This window comes from Lipotes vexillifer, unplaced genomic scaffold (assembly GCF_000442215.2).
Source record: "Lipotes vexillifer unplaced genomic scaffold, Lipotes_vexillifer_v1.1 scaffold88, whole genome shotgun sequence".
Lineage (NCBI taxonomy): Eukaryota > Metazoa > Chordata > Mammalia > Artiodactyla > Lipotidae > Lipotes > Lipotes vexillifer.
The window spans coordinates 271,361-287,283 of record NW_006779887.1 but is presented as its reverse complement, the minus strand read 5'-3'; the positions used below and the strand labels follow the sequence as shown (position 1 = coordinate 287,283).

General features: G+C 43.1%; 1 protein-coding gene across 1 annotated transcript in view; it reads right to left on the bottom strand.

Moving 5' to 3' along the window:
- Positions 1-15,923, bottom strand: part of LOC103089528 (neuronal PAS domain-containing protein 3) — a 251,522-nt gene that overhangs the window by 11,884 nt on the left and 223,715 nt on the right. Inside the window, exons 6-7 of the mRNA XM_007453031.1 lie at positions 14,720-14,913; positions 10,293-10,399 (exon numbers count right to left, since the gene is read on the bottom strand). Of these exons, the coding sequence (XP_007453093.1) occupies positions 10,293-10,399; positions 14,720-14,913 (301 nt within the window). The remainder of the gene's footprint in view (positions 1-10,292; positions 10,400-14,719; positions 14,914-15,923) is intronic.

The following is a 15,923-nucleotide window of genomic DNA, read 5'->3' as shown; positions in this document are numbered from 1 at the left end:
GAGGCAAACAAGAAAAGTTCTCCCTGGAAAAAAAAACTCCCCCCCCCCCCCCCCCCCAATCTGATGAGCTCTTGCTGGGGTGCACATCTATGGCTCTGCACGCAGTGACCAACAGAGGGATTTCAGTGTTCCTTAGGAAAACTTTGTCCACAGAGATAGACTGATGATTGAAAGGACATAAAGGAAGCCTGTGTCTGGCAGGAACATAACTCTGTTAGTAACTCAAAACAAATCAGTCCAAGTTTGCCTTCAGAAATATGGAGGAAAAAAGAACATGGTCTCTTCCTGTTGGGCTGTTCCACAAAATCAAAGCCAAAGATTCTAAATAGTGAGTTACTTGTGTCTTCAAAAGAAGGAAGCAGTCTAATTCAGTTTGAAGACATGAAGAAGACATCTCAAAAGGGGTCTTTTAGCAAAGTGTCTCACAAAAGGACATTTTAGAGGTTTGCATATGCATTAAAAAGCTGTAATACTTGGTGTATTCAGGTAAGTATAGAATAAATAGGAAATGGTGACATCATCGGAGATTTTCACACTTGACATTCACACAGCTGAACAAAGAGCTTCATTATCGTCATGGCAATATGAGGGTGCATCTGCTGCTCGGCTCACCCCCCCTTGAGCTACCTTCATCAATGGCTGCAGAGAATGGGGAGTGGGGGGGTTTCTGCTAGATACTCAAAAATTAATTTTGAATTCACTAATGTGGAGAGCGTGTAAGTTAGGGGGTGTGTGCTAGAATCACACTTTCTACTTAATACCACAGTTGGGTGCTTAGCTGTAGCTACCGGTTTTTCTTTCTACATTCACAAAACTGGCAGATGAAACATGAAAAAGAATACTGACTCTTTAATCTCTGCTTCTCCACCTAAGGCCCAAGGCAGGCTGACAGGGAACTTCATTCTGGAAACAGGACTTGTTTTTTTTTTTTTTTTTTTTTTCTTTTTTAAATTCTGGATTACTTTTTCTTCTGCTTTTGAAAACTGTGGGCTATAGGGAATGAACCTGACATAGACTTAAAACAAGAACAGGTTTCTTTATCTAAAAAGTTATAGTCCTTGATGCTTACAGAGGTCATTTTCAAAACCCACAAGAGAGACAGCATTAGAGCCAGGAACTGTGCATTTAGCACTTTATTTACTTACAATAGAGACAGTTTTTCATTTAGAACTGCTCATAGGATCAAGCAAGGCTTTGATGCCGTGCAGACTTTCCTATAGATTTTGCAATTAGTGAGCTAGATGTCTTAAATAGCAAGCATCCACAAATTGGTTTTTAGTTTTTTTGGTAAATTTACGTGCTGAGCAATATTTGGTCAAATTGAATGATATTTGTTACTTTAATGTGAGTTAGAGCTTAAGGACAGAAGACCCGTGGATGGTCTGTGAATGACTATGCATCATCTATGGATTTTCCCCCTAATATCCTAATGACAGGTCTTGCTTGAATTGCTATCTGTGTGATTTATAACCTCAGGAGAGGTTTTTTCCTATATCACCGCTGCCGATTGACAGATTTTTATTAACTATTAATACTGAATCCTGTAGAAAACTTTTCATTGATTGAGAACATATCAATCTGTTAAGTTTAAAAAATAAATTCCCCTTTCCTTGATGATAATGTGCTGAGTTGGAGACCAAGGTTTTGAACATTGAGGGGATCATCTTCTAGGACCGGAAGAGTCAAAGTAATTGTTGGCATGAGTGACATCCGAGATCTCAGACTTTTTTTAAGCTGTTTTCAGTCCGGTCAAGGAGTTTCAGTACTGTTTATTCCTGACCTTCTTGACCTCAAATAGTTAAGAACAGAGTATTTTTTAGCCTCCAAACCTTCTTTTTTGTTGGGGGTTTGTTATATAAAGGGACACAGTGAACTCTTGTGCATGGAATTAAGATTTATGACTAGGAAATCAGGGAAATGGTGGATTTATCCACTTATTCAATAAATAATTTTTTTGAGTGTGCCTCTCTGTGCCGGGCACTGGGGGATAGCAAAGTGAGCAAAATCTGTCACTGGCCTGAACTCCTGTCTGAGTCTGAACTGGTCCCAGAAATTCTGTCTCCCTTCCCGGGGATTGGTTTAGGTTTGGAATATGACGAAACACTGCACAACGAGACTCAGGGGGACGGCTCTCTACTGTGGGAGACTGTGGAAAATGTTTTCTTCCTTCTGAAAATAAGGATTTACTTCTCTTTGTCTTTGAACGGGAGACAGATGCTTATCAGTCATTTTTACTAGTAAGTTTATCACAGTGATGGTTTATGGAAAATGGCGTGGAGGCCTATGAAAGCACAGCAGGTCCAACCTGGCCTGGGTGAATCCTTCACCTTCCTTTAAAAATGAAGAGAAATGGAGTACTGGGGAGGTTAAGCTGGGATGTAGGGAGACCTAAAGAAAGGTAAAAAGATGAGGTGAATCTTTCTTTATTTTTATTGGAGTATAATTGTTTTACGATGCTGTGCTAGCTTCTGCTGTAGAGTGAAGTGAATCAGCCGTACACATACCTATATCCCCTCCCTCTCGGATCTCCCTCCCACCCCCTGCCCACCTATCCCACCCATCTAGGTCGTCACAGAGCACCGAGCTGAGCTTCCTGTGCTTTATAGCAGGTTTCCACTAGCTATCTGTTTTACGCATGGTGGTATATATATGTCAATCCTAATCTCCCAATTCGTCCCACCCTCCCCTTCCCCCTTATAGGCAGGTTTATTTTATGTCTCTGGCAGACTCTGTGTTTCTGGATGCAGTCATTTCATTAAGCCTACTAAATATCTTGAGCAGGAAATATCTAAGTGGTGAGGCATAGGTATACAAAAACTAGTGTTCCCTAAAATCGGGACTATTTAAAGGAGCCCAGACAAACGCCATGTGTTCAGCTGTCCTGTGGATCGTCAGAAATCCTGGTACTTTGTTGTGACATCATTACAGATTCTCCCAGGTAGCAGTCACCGTTGAGTGTCCTCTGAACAGCTATTCCGCCACTTCTTTCTGGGTAATAGAACTCCCATTTGAGGCTTTCTGTGTGGTGGTCTTCCCCCAAGTCTCAGGAGGGATAAATGTTTGTTTAAACCAGCCACAGTAATTCCCTCCAGCGTGTGGCTGAGGCTGGAACATTTGATGAAATGCTGGAGAATGAGACTTTCCTGGAGGGCCTGTGGGAATATTTTCTTTCAAAAAATTTTCTTTTCTTTCAAAAAATGAACACAAAGTAGCAACTGACCCTTTCCTGACTTTGGACATTGTCCTGTGAGGAGCGGATCATTGGCTGTGCTACTTTTGATCACTTTCTCTTTTGATCATAAAGAGAAAGTGAAGACGATTACAGAGAAAGTTGAGGTCATTTTTACTTGGGTTTTCTGTTACTTGTAATCAGGTGGGTTCTGGCTAATGTGTCTCCCCCCAGATTTGAGGAGGCCAGAGGGGGAGTGGGAATTCTTCAAGAGCTTCAAATAACCTGCTATTTAGTTAACCCTATATTAATGGAAAAACACTGTATGCTAAACACATACACAAATCAAATCCTACGCTGCTCATTTGTGTTTAAAAAAAAGTTTGAGGGCCTTTTTTTTTTTTTTTCTGAGATATGCAGGGTGTCATTAAATCAACATTTTAAAGAAAGTGTGTTTTAGAAAAACGGTGTCATCTTGTTCTTCATTTTGTATAAAGTGATTTTATTTAGGTTAATTGATTTCTGTTAAAATGGATGATTTAAGTAGTTTCGTTTTCTTGATCATGCTTTTCATGAGAGCAATGGGTTAGTTACTCTCAAGTATCAGGTGTTTCTGTTATGAAAGTAAGAGCAGCTACTAGCTGAAATAGTAATAAGGAAAAGCCCAAGAATTCATGTTAGAATTGCATTAGAATATATCAGTCAAATCAAAGATCTGTCTTTCTCTCCGAGCAGAGAGAAAAGATCACGTGCTACGTTTTGCATCTTTTCGTGTGCTCTTCAAAGCTTGGGATGCCCTCAACACCTACCCGACGCCCACCCCCATCATATCTCCTGCCATCATCTTCTTTCAATGTCCAGGGAAAACGTGCTTCCTGGAACTTCTTATCCTTCCTTGGTGGCCCCCACCTCTGGGGCTTCTTTGTTTTCTTTACACATCGTGATAGTCCTCATTTTCAAAACTGGCTGTTTTCATGTTGTCCTCTCTACCAGTATGTAAGCTGCTTGAAGGTAGAGACCATGACTTAGTTATTTTTTAAATTTTTTTTATTTTTATTTTTTGCGGTACGCGGGCCTCTCACTGTCGTGGCCTCTCCCGCCGCGGAGCACAGGCTCCGGACGCGCAGGCTCAGCGGCCATGGCTCACGGGCCCAGCCGCTCCGCGGCACGTGGGATCTTCCCGGACCGGGGCACGAAGCCGCGTCCCCTGCATCGGCAGGCGGACTCTCAACCACTGCGCCACCAGGGAAGCCCGACTTAGTTACTTTTTAAACTTTATAGCAATACTGCGAAGCTTGTATGTAGTAGGTACTCAAAAATGTTAGTTGACCTTGAACAGGGAAAATATGACTGTTCCTAGTCACACGTGCAGCCAAGCACATGGAAAAATATTAACCTGGGGAAAAACTAAAGACCTCCTTTTGCTTACAAGTTGACTACTACTGCTAAATATTAACTTTCTCCACTGCAATTTAAAACTTTACATCTTTGTAAAGAAGTCGATCTCTTTACCGAGTAATCACACTCGTTTCATTTGAACACTGAATGAGATGCCCTCAGAGGCACTTGACACTATTAATAAAATTCATTCAATTGGAGGGGGGGTAAGTGAAGTCCTTAAGATCGTTAGTCGATCTGTATTTACTTTTACTCCATGTAAAATAATGCCTTCTAAATACCAGCGTAGTCGGTACTTCTCAAACTTTTACGTGAATGCGAGTCAGCTAGGGATCTTGTTAACTGCAGATTTGGATTCAGTAAACCTGAGGGTTGGCCTGAAATTCTGCATTTCTAGTATGTAGTGGAGCAGGGATGCTCAGCTGGTAGGTAGGTCCTTGCTGGTCTCTGTTCTCTGTGTTTGCCTGACCTTGGACTTTAAAAAGCTAAAATCAGCACTTGCTGAAAAAGAAAAAAGGATGTAAAGTAATAACACTAACTCACTCCTGGGAACTTCATTTCAGTCCAGTGGTTAGGACTCCGAGCTTCCACTGCAGAGGACATGGGTTCGATCCCTGGTCTGGGAACTAAGATCCTGCATGCCGCACGGCACGGCCAAAACCAAAACCCAAACCCAAACCGAAAAATACCTAATTCACTCCTGCATAAAAACCTGACTTTATTTTGTCTCCATTTGACAGTCTTTTTAGTTAGTGGACAGGCACATGATGTAGGCTGACTGGGCTTCTGAAAAAAAGTCAGACACGGCAGCTATTAAATGCATCTCCTTTCATGTGAATTTTCATAATGATATGGAAGAAGTGGAAAAACTCATTTGCTTTGGGGGGAAAATGTCCAGCCAATGATCAGGTGGCAGCTCAATCCCTGAAGACCCAGCGCTGGAAAAAGCTAAGGTCAGGAAATAGAAAAAGTCCCCTGTGCCATCTGCATTTGGTCCAGCCATCAAACTTCACACCTTCCCTTCTTCCTTCACTCGCTGCTTCCTTTACTGCATGCGATGGCTGCATACCGGAATCAACAATTACATTCCCCCTTTGTTTTTGTGGCAGATGACAAATGCATGGAGGACATCTTGTGTTTCCTAGGCAGGCAGGGCACTTACTTTGATTGATGCTCGGTTGTGGAAAAAAATGAGCAGGGAAGGAATTACAATGGAGGGCCTGCAGACTGGAAGGGGATATACTAATTAGTCCTGCATTAAGCAGTCGGCTTGCATTTGGTGATGAGACGCCTTCAGGAGGGAAGTGTAGGGGTTATTGGTGCAAAACAGCGTGGAATGCATTATGCCAGGTAGCAGTGTATTCATTTTGTTAGGATGTCTAGAATTTTGTAATTAAGAAATAAACAGGCTACTGTATTCTTTTTTTAACAGCTCCCCAATATATTGGGTAGGCCGTGCTTTTTAACTCTAATGATCTCATAGACAAGCTGAAAAGTCCTCCTCTCTTTCTGAAATAAATCTTCCAGAGTTTCCTCATCCTGGATCCAGTTCTAGGAAGGGAAAACTGCCACCACTTCTATGCTTGCGGGCTTGCTCTTTCTAAAGCTCCACTGCTCCAGAGCCCGAGCCTTGACCCTTGCTGCTGGGACACAATGTAATAAAGAGAAAGGAAGTTTTCCCTCAGGCCACTCTTTCCAGGTTTTAGAGAGAGTCGTTGCTGATGTGACCTGGGAAGAACCCTAAGGATATCTCAAGGCAAATTCAGCATCTTCCATAGACAGGGGCGAAAGCAAAATGCAAAGCGTGTTCCTCTGGTTAGCATGTGTGGTTTGCCCTTCTATTTTTCGGGCTATAGGCAGAGGCAAAGCAGTACATGGTGAGGCGTTCTCATAATTCAAGGGTGACACAGATGCTCTAGGTAACGGGAGTGCGTGACTCCAGGGAGATGTGACTGGTCATCTTGGGGTCAATAAATCCTGAGCAATGGAGAACTGGAGGGTGATAGGAAAAGGTGCTCAAATAATTGCTAATATGGGTGACTTAAAATTGAAACCTTGAAATGTTGATTTGCTCAATTTGGCCTGAAGAATCAATGAAATTGGGTTCAGTGACTCCAGTGAGGTGGCTTAGAGAAAAAAAAAAAACAAATCACACAGGTCTTTGGTCACAGTCTGATAGAAGAGGACCTAACCTCCCTTGAGATCCCAGTGTAATTTCACTAACCCACCGTGTTGGTATAGATAATGATTCCTAGTGATTCTTTGTGTTGAAACCCAGTGAACTCTCAGGCGTCTCATGTTAACCTAGTGGGCGAGTAAATGGTCCAAAGTTTTTGGTTCAGTTTATCAGAGTTGTCAAATCCTGGTGCAGCTGAGATTCCCTTTTACTTTTCTTATTCTAGAAACAAGTTCATCTGTGGATTTACAGATGCCTATGCTAGCAAAATAGATCTAAGTGATAAAGATAGCATTTTGAGTTATCAGAGGCTGTCGAGTCTTTTTTTTTCTTTAAGTTTTATCCATAAACTGGAGCATAAGACACATCTCAAAATATCAGAAATATGATCAGATGACTACAACCTGCCTTTCATGGACAGAACCAGGAATTGTGCCAATAGCTCTAGGAAGAAAAGCTAAATAGTTAATGTGGTTTATTTTTTAACCATCCCTTTGTTTTAGAATTCTATCTTATTCTTGAGCTGATTCCATGTCACCATGACCTTCTCCTGCCAAGAAGGCACAGTTAAGGCATCCTTCAGTAATAGCCTAGGGCTTTGGACAAGCAAGATGCTGTGCTGGCTTTTTGCCTTTTTTTTTTTCAATGTTTACACAACCAAGACTTATTACATGCTCTGTCATTTTGTTACTGGGCTGGCTTTGGTCTGAGAATTAGGTAAACATCAGACATTCCATCACATAATTTTAGACTCAATCTTACTTTATAATGATGTTAATGTTTACTATACAAAGCAAGATGCATTTGTATATTTTAGCATTTTATTTCAGTCACAGAATGCAAAACCTGACATTGGCATCAGTTTGTGTTGTGTGTGTGTGTGTGTGTGTGTGTGTGTGTGTGTGTGTGTGTGTATGATTGAAGATATTAAGCACTACAAGAATGCTGAAGTTTCAATCTGATTAGGATCAAAATTCTTCAGGATCAAAACACTCCTTTTCCTCCCCCTACAGTTTTACTAATTGTGTGCTACTTGACATTGTGGAGTTATTCCACAGCGTGATAGCTAAATATGTGAAGTATATTTTACTGTGCTGAATTATCAGCTCATTCTATTTGTTTTTCATGTGTTTAAGGTTATTAAAAGAACTTAAAATTAGAAGTCACGTGTACGAGTTGAAAGACTGAACTCAATCATTGTTAGCAGATGAAATCGTAAAGCAATAGCTAGCATGTCAATATCAAGTAGTGAAAAAAAATCACAGAATTTGAAAGCATACCTTCTCTGTTCATTAGTTGGCAAGATACCAGAAAAATTAGGATACTAGCACAATGGTGAATGGCGGACGGAGTTGTTTATTTTCAGCACTCTCAAATTATTCCAGGTACTGAAAACAAGATAAAAGTAGATCGGAAAGAATGGCATCAAATGTATTTGTTGGAGACCTTGCTTTATGGGAAGAAATGAACTGCCCTGGCTCACTGTTCCCGAGAAATTGTATTTCTTCAAGCTGTAAATCAAATCCCAGAGAGATAGCATGACGTTTTCCAAATAATAACAGAGGATGACAAAGTTCCTTTTTGTCAGCATCAGGTTTCTGAATTTAGACCTCGATTAAGATTCCAGAACGAAAAAGCGCCCCCTGCCCCACACACACACATGGTCTACGACTGTGTCTTACAAACAATATATTCATTTTCAAAGTCTGGATCTCTGGCATATCCGCAACCCAAAATATATTCATAGCTTCCTCCAGAGATCCTGATTTTTCTCCATTTTCTCTAAATTCCCAGCTACAAAGAACCTGATGTGTCTTTTCAGGAAACAGCATCATTTCTTCCCCCAATTAATTGAAGAGCCATCTGCTTCTGTGATACCCGACATCCATTCGTTCTTAGCAACAAGTGTGTTCCCTAAATCGCTGGGGGGCCATACCAAGGCATGCACTCTGGGTTGGGAGTAGAATCTGCCAGAGCAGCCTCACAGGCAGGCTTTTTTCCAGAGACACAGTATATACAGAATTTGACACTGACCTTGCTCCCTTGTCAGTGTTGCTAATGCAGGGTTCAAAACACAGTACAAGGGACTTCCCTGGTGGCGCAGTGGTTAAGAATCCACCTGCCAATGCAGGGGACACGGGCTCGATCCCTGGTCTGGGAAGATCCCGCGTGCCGCGGAGCAACTAAGCCCGTGCACCACAACCACTGAGCCCGCCCGCCACAACTACCGAAGCCCGCGTGCCTACAGCCCGTGCTCTGCAACAAGAGAAGCCACTGCTCGCCACAACTAGAGAGAGCCTGCAAGCAGCAATGAAGACCCAACACGCCATAAATAAACAAACAAATAAGAAACACAGTACAAGATGCTCACAGTTTGAGACTTCGGCTAGCTTAGTGTCTCTCCATTACGCTTCTGAAGATCTGAGTTTGAAATGATTAAACAACTGCAAAGGGCGGGAAAGATCTGAAACAGCTCTCCTCGACCATGGCCAGAAAGGGAAGAAGAAATTAATACAGAGGCCACCTGTCTGGTTTTACTACATAAAAGCTTCTGCTTCAAGCTGTACCATCTCCTTTGTGTCCCCCTGCGTGTATTTAAAAGTGGAGTTCAGAACCGGCTTTAGAACCTTCTAGGACTATAGATGGCAGGGCCCTCATTTTCTAGGAAGAGTCTACTGAATGGTCAGAAAAAGAATCTCTTGTTGGAAAAGGGCAGCCCTTTCCTAAGAGGTCCACCAGACCAGTGCCTCTTGCCTGATGGGACTGTCAGATCCTTTGCACACATAGTGAAAACAGCCCTGCTGAGTCTGATGAGGGAAGAGTGCATGAGGACGCTGGTGTGTGAGTTACTGTTTGGACCCAGTCGGAACACTGCTGGTCCTGCTTTGCTTAGATGCCACAAAAGGTGCCTCGGAGGTGAGCCTGCTGGCCAGGAGCTGGGAACCAGACTCAAAGAGCTGAGATAAGTTTCTCCCTTCCAAGAGTCGGGAGATGGAGGTACCTGCCCCTCTAAATAACCCTCTTTCCGGAAATACAGTGAAAAGTCAGCACCTTTGAGAGCTGCCGTATCCACATGAGGCACTCTGCCCCTGTCCCCGGGCTCCCCCCTCATCCCAGTTTTGCTGCTAGTCAAGTAGGAATTTTTATGCGGCTCTGGCCTAGTTGAACTTGTCTTCTCCCATGTCTGTTTTGAAACTGAGACCACAGATTTCACAGTGGAATTTGCTCTCTAGAAAATGAAAGGGTCAAAAAGGCACTTAAGGCAAAGATTCCCGCATCGCTTCGTGGGAGAGAGAGCACAAGAGACCACGAAATCCTGGGTGAGCGCCTGCAGATCCAGCAATTTCTCTGGGCCCGGAGGTCCAGCTTTCAATCTAATCCCAACAAAAGTTGGAGCGATTTATGTCTCACTTTTTCTCACTGCGCGCTGACAGGCATCTCAAATGTACAGGAGATGTGAAGGGAGAAGTTGGCATGGAAACCAAAAGAGCATCTGAGACAGTTGACTCCGGCTGGGATCAGCTGTCCCCGTGCATAGGAGGTACTTACAGTCCAGGTGACTGTGCCTGATGCCCTCGACGTCTTCAGCGTGGATGAAGTGGTAGCATCTTTTCCCTCCAATGTCTACAGGAGTCAGATCCATATAATCACTAATCCTACAAAGAGAAGAGCACAGTTCCCTACAATGTCTACAGGAGTCAGATCCATATAATCACTAATCCTACAAAGAGAAGAGCACAGGCTGGAAATCAGAAGGGCGGGGAACTACAGAAACTGTTAAATGACTTAGAAACAAATGTATTGACAATTTTCATTATACCAGGGTACCTGTGAGGACTTGGCACTGAGGGAAAACCTTTTTTAGATAAAATTATTTCCTTTAACATATAAACAGTCTTTTTCTAAAGTAGGAACTATGCTAGATCAAGCAATTGTGTGGAAATAATTAGATAGGTTTTTCTTTTCTTTTTTTAGTATCAGAATACCCATTTAGACAACATAATTCTATGAAATTATTGAGAATCGGTAACAATGCGAGATCCTCATTAGAGGCCAAGATAATTCAAGGTTACATAATAAAATAAAAACATGTTATGTTTATACCAAATGATTAGAGACACCTTTCATTTAAACAGATTGGTCTTCTATTGGGTATTTCCATGAAAAAGGGCTTCGACTGCTTCTTGGCACAAAGTCCAAATTGGCATTTCAAGGGATATAATTTAAATGCTGAGACATACAGATGCCTGGGGGGTATTATCTTTTTTTGTCTGAGTCATTTGGGAGCTCAGCTTTCACTCCGGCCCCTTTTAACTGGGACTTTGTGGTGGATTCCACACGGAAACTTTTAAACCATTCTGGCAGCTCTGCCAGCCTTGTGCTCGACCGTACGTGTGTGTAAGCTTCTGTCACTGTCCAGACGGCAATGTCCTCAGGCAGGAGCACAGAAAAAGAACAAAAACTGGAAAAAAACGTTGGGGGAAATCTGCCTGGTTTACACGAACACGCCAAAATGCGGCTTCTCTTCCTCCCTGTCCAGGTGCAGATTCATTTTGGTCCATCCCGAAGAGAATTTATCTTTTGTTTAATTGATTCTCTTTACTGCCCCTGTTCTTTTCATGGTTTCTGACTTATCAAATATGAAGTGAATCTTTAGCTATGGCACCTTTAAGAAACCCATGAGATTGCTGCTGGGGAGTGAAATCTGACCCCTAAAGACAAGGAAATAAGAAACCAAACCAAACCAAAATGATACGGAAAGTAATGAAAATACACTACCCAGTGAGTGAATTGCTCAACATCTAGCAATTTAAATCATATTTTGGGCCAAGCTAGAATTCTTGGAGTGTTTTCTCAGGATTCCATGGTTTTCTGGTACAAAACAGATTAGCTGGTGTTTTCCTAAAACCATTAAATGCTTTCCAAGCACAGTTTATACCCTCTTTCTGCAAACGAGGGAATCAGGATGTCATTAAAGGCCTTCATTGGTGTTTCTGGAATTTGCCCACTCCTCTGAAAGCATCAGATGTGGGCTTTGCCCAAGGCTGTCCTAGGGATCTGCAGAGTCAAGGAGCGGACTCTGTTTTCTAGTTAGCAGATCCCTAATTCAACTATAAACCCTGGGAAAAAGGCACTCCATTCTTTTAGGGAAGACAGTTCTTTATTTTTTATTTGAATGAAATCCTTCAAAACAGTGGAAGCACTTTTGTACTCTCGGAGCCTGTTACCGTGGTGCATGTGACCAGCTCAGGGTTCAAAGACCTCTTAATATATGTGTAGAATGCTCTAGACCAGTCTGATGACCTGTATCAGGATCAGAAGCCTGATGGCATCTTGTACACCGAGCCTCAGTTTCCTTATCTGTAAAACAACTTCAGAGGCTGGTGAGGGGATTAATGAATGAAATGACACGAATGTAGCACAGTGTTTGACACACAGGTATGCTGTTCCCTCAGATTCAATATGCAATTGCCTTTAACGGGGTTCCTTTTTAACAATTACTATCATCTTCAGTGGAGGAATAATGCTGTATTGTACTGGCTAATAAGGGGTTGTGGAAAACACATTTTTTAATGGGAAGAAGAAAGCATAAAGTGGGTCACAGAAAGTGATCTCAATTACTGGAGTGGCACCATAAGGCACTCAGGTCCATGGAGTGCATCAAAAGAATTAATCAACCTGTGATAACAGGAATGAGAATTAGATGATGGCTTGGGGACAGGACAGTCACTGGGAGTTACGTAAATAAGATGAGTCTTTTTTTTGCGGGGATTGGTGGTTGTGAATCTAAATCGAGGGAGCCGACGTATGTTTCCAAAGACGCAAAGCCATACTCCATCCCCTGGCTGTCTACCTGCCTCCCTGGGTGTCCAACATTCTAACTTTTAAATCAGAGAAGAGACCGCTTTGTGGGCTGTAGTTGTGTTCTTTCACGGCTGCATGTGTATGAAAGCTCCAACTCAGCGGTTATTCCGATTCGTTACCGTTTAGTCTGACTTCTGAAGAAAAATTAGAGACAAGGAATGCAGGGGGATCCCACAGGAGGCATGGTTTTTGAATATGGCAGATTGGGGTTCAAATCTTGGCCTCAGTCAAGGCACTTGACCTCTCTCTAAGCTGAAACTGCGTGGGGCCAATGGACACAGGGGCAGCACCGACCTCACAAAACCGTCCCCAAGCTTCAGTGACATAGTGCATCTAATGCACTTCGCATATGGCTGAGGGTGTAGCAAGTGTTCAATAAATGTTATCTCTCTTCATTATTCCTGGCCAACTCTAGCTACTCATTCTGGCAAACTCATCTTTTCTGATTCTCTGTGGCCATGGCAGAATACCTTAGACACAGCCAAGTATACAGTCATGATGAGAAAATTTTAATAAATATCCCCCAAACTTGGAAACTAGATTGAGCTACTCATTAAATAATAGTGACAGGTTCATGATATCTTCTATCCGCCTGAACACTAAAAAGCTCAGGGCGGGTAGTCTTTTCCCATGGTGAATTCTTTCCCCTGAATCAAAGCCTCACCGGAAAGGGGAGGCATTTCCAACTTGATCTCAACATCTTTAGCGCTTCCTAATGGACTGAATGCAGGCGCTGTCTGTCTTCCTCTGGGCTGGGCCCTGAAGAGGTCAATTTCCTAAGCCACTTGACCATTCCTCTCTTTTGTCCCCCCGCCCCCGCCCCGAAGGCAGTCACAGGACTCAGCAAACATGTGCTGCCTTCACGCCTGACAATAATCTGAGCCACAAAAGTGTCCCCGCAAATTAATTCGGTAATTCTCCCCGTGGCACCAGGGTGGATGGATGGCGTCGCCAAGCTTCCTTCCCACAGCCGACGCGTGTTCACCTCCCCTCCCCACCACCCCGTGATTCTCTCTTCTTCACATCAGTCCCATGATGGGCTGGTGACTTCTGGGTGAAAGGTCTGCAGGGGCACTGTCCCATTTCCTTGTCCCTTGCTTTGTGCTTAATGGAAAAGTGAACTTTTTAACCAGAGGCTAAAAAGTCCTTTTAGAAGAGCTCCGTCTGCCAAGTCATTCATGTGATGAGTCATCTTTCTTTAATTTATCACAGTGAGATCCTCAGGATTACAAAGCGTCATTGAATGGTTTTACAAATTTCTTTTTTATCTTTTTTCCTCTGGGGCCCTCAAATTCTCCTTTGTCCTCTACATGTTTTGCGGACTGAATGTTTGTGTACCCCCTAAATTCGTAGAGTGAAATCCTTACCCTCCATGTGATGGTATTTGGAGGTGGGGCCTTTGGGAGGTAATTAGGTTTAGATGAGGTCAGAAGGATGGAGCCCCCCATGATGGGATTAGTGTCCTTATAGGAAGAGGAAGATCAGAGACACTCTCCGGCTATATGAGGACACAGCAAGAAGGCAGCCCCCTGCAAGCCAGGAAGAGTTACACCAGAAACCAAATCTGAAGAGCGTGCCCCCTCAGGAACCTCAGCAGCCTGTACCTTGATCTTGGACTTGGCAGCCTCCAGAACTGTGAGAAATAAATGTCTGTTATTTGAGCTACTAGTCTATGGTAATTTGTCCCAGCAGCCTGAGCTGACTAGGACAAGGTGCTCAATGCCTCTGTGAACACTGACCATCATGAGGCTGGATCCTTGAGGAAGTGGGTCTGGCTGAGGCATCAGGAGATGCCTTACTGCATCGTTTTGCCAAGAATGTCTCAGCCCACCTCTCTCCCTGGGTTCTCGGCCAAAATGGGTCTTAGTTATAGCATATGGATGCCTGGGAATCCTAATTCCGTTCCATTGCTGTCCCTAATGTAAATCAGGGCAGCAATGTAAATTTCAAATAAAAAGCATGGTTGGTGTCAGTCCAAGCAGCCATGAAAAGTAAGATCAGGATTTATAATGAGCCTCACTGGGAGAGTAAAATCCTTCAGACCGCTGAAAACACCGGCCCTTACCAATGCACGACATACAACAGGGCAAATGAAAACAAAAACAAAGTACCTATTTTCACAGTAAATGATATTGAGGTCCATATTTACTCGAGTGACGAACATATGGCAGTCAATTCTGACTTCATTGATCGTAGGGGGAGGCAAGGCATGAGCCACAACCACGAGACCCATGATTTGGCTGGGGACGGTCCTCCCGTGGGACAGCGACACCCTGAGTCGTAGCCGGCCCGTTATGTGAATCACCTGTAATAGAACATTAAGTACAGGACACAGTCAAATTTACATCTGGGCTGTAAGAGTACTTCTTTTGAGAAATGCAAAATTGCATCTGGAATAACCAGTGTTAGCTTGTATCTTGTGTAATCATAAGGGCTGTCAAAGTGCCCTCCACGTCCTCAAGGCAAGAGACAAAAGAGAAATAATATTATACTCTGAGCATTTCTCAAGGCAGCATTATTACTATGCTATTGCTATTTCTCAGGACTTTTTTTTTCTTCTCACATTTAGAGGAAGTTCATAACCAGATAAAAGGACAAGAAAGTTGAGCCCTGAGCTGCAAAAAGAAACGTTTGCATTATCAGCCCTTATTAATGGATGATGTCTGTCTCTCTCCAAATCCGTACTGAATGGGATTCCATGGACATCTCCTTTCCGAAGTGTGGCTCAGAGCTTTCCTTCATTTGCAAAAAAGCCAGACTCTAATGATTAAAAAAACTCAGTGACGGTGAAATGAATGTGTCCTTCTGAGCATAGAGATCCCACGTTAGGCAGTGCTAAGTTACCCGTACATGTAACGCCATGCTTTCTCGCAGCGCCGTTTGGGACTGAAGGTTAGAGGACCTTGGAGTATGATTTGTTCCCTAAGCTCACACACCACAGTAGGGTCAGGAAGCCTTGCACCATTTTGGTGGCGGCTCAGAAGTCCCTCCCGTTGCTCAGAAACGGGAGGGACAACGTTGGGCTGTGATTTTTGGTTTCTTAGCCAAAGTATACCATGGGTAGTCCAGGCCACCCTGAACCAAAAGAAATTGGTTCATCATCCTCACATATGTTAAATAATATTATTTTTACAAAGCCATCTTTGGAAAAAGTTCCTTTGTTTGTAAACTGAACATAGGAGAAGGGCCATAGTGTCAGTTTCCTTAAACGATGTTTTGGGAAAATGAAATCATAAAAGGATGGAAAGAATAAGGATTTGGGTGGCAATGCTTCCGGATGATAGAAGGCAGGTGTGTATATGTTGGGGGGGGGGG